This window comes from Hyposmocoma kahamanoa, unplaced genomic scaffold, assembly GCF_003589595.1.
Source record: "Hyposmocoma kahamanoa isolate Upper Pololo Valley unplaced genomic scaffold, ASM358959v1 263, whole genome shotgun sequence".
Taxonomy (NCBI): Eukaryota; Metazoa; Arthropoda; class Insecta; order Lepidoptera; family Cosmopterigidae; genus Hyposmocoma; species Hyposmocoma kahamanoa.
Genome location: NW_020653766.1, coordinates 3,031,566 through 3,032,623, shown reverse-complemented (window position 1 = coordinate 3,032,623; position 1,058 = coordinate 3,031,566). Strand labels below are relative to the sequence as shown.

Here is a 1,058-nt window from a genome sequence, read left to right as displayed (position 1 = left end):
TTGATATTTATAAGTGATGTATTACTGATGAGTTACCAGGAATGTATGGCTCTTATTTCATCTCTATTTCTGGTTATTTATTCTAAGTTTTCCACCTTTTACACCATCTTCATAGTTAGTATAACAAAAACCAGAGCGATAGTAACTATATATATAAAGTTATAAATATATGTCACTATTGATAGAGATCTAGCAAATGTTTTTGCTACCATTATAATTATTATATTTTCTGTAAAAATAACCTTTATTATTCTGTTTCAGGTCTCCAAATTGTGTTAAACTCAATTTTAAAAGCGATGATTCCTTTATTCCACATCGCGTTCTTGGTGCTGTTCGTGATTATCATATACGCCATCATCGGTTTGGAGCTTTTCTCCGGTATCCTGCACTCTGCTTGCCGAGACATTGAAACCAGTAAGATATTGTACAGTGTTTAACAAAAACGGCCGATCTGGTGATAAAATCGTTACTACTATAACGTCACAAATAACTAAGCCAATTATTTTATTTTATTGCAACGCAAATGGTTAATGAACCTACATTACCTATTTCCGTAAGAAACTTTATGGAAGTTATTTAACGTATAATAACAGTAAGTTTTGTTCATTTTCTCAGCACAATATAGGTAGTATGATATCAAGAACAATACATAAAAACAATAATTATGCTGTGGGCTTAGAATAATAACGCATAGAATGATAGTTTCATATCAAACGAACTGTCACAAGTGAGGCAAAAACCAAATTCATGTAGGCGTAAGCAACTTGTAACTACGCTCGTCGGCACGCACACAAATATACAAATAATGATGCCATGGAATAACATTTCCCTCAAAAGTGGGGAAATTGTATCTTGCTTAACTCATCATTAAGTTAAAGGTGCCTACAGATTTGCCCGACATTGTCGATCAGGTGCCTACAGATGTGCTCGGTTTTGTCGATGAAAAACGAATATAGCACTTATTTGTAAATCCAAGATGGCGGACACGATTTTTCAAAATATGCTATATGAGTATCCTTTTCGAGGTATTTGGGGATGCTCATTACGAATATGGCACT

The 1,058-nt window shown here is 33.8% G+C and overlaps 1 protein-coding gene across 1 annotated transcript in view; it reads left to right on the top strand.

Annotated features, from left to right (window-relative positions):
* The first annotated feature begins 277 nt into the window (after positions 1 to 277).
* The window catches only part of LOC113228986 (voltage-dependent calcium channel type D subunit alpha-1-like), a 48,578-nt gene continuing 47,797 nt past the window's right edge, over positions 278 to 1,058 (top strand). The window contains exon 1 of the mRNA XM_026462452.1: positions 278 to 414. Coding sequence (XP_026318237.1) covers positions 297 to 414 — 118 coding nt within the window. The 5' untranslated portion in view covers positions 278 to 296. The remainder of the gene's footprint in view (positions 415 to 1,058) is intronic.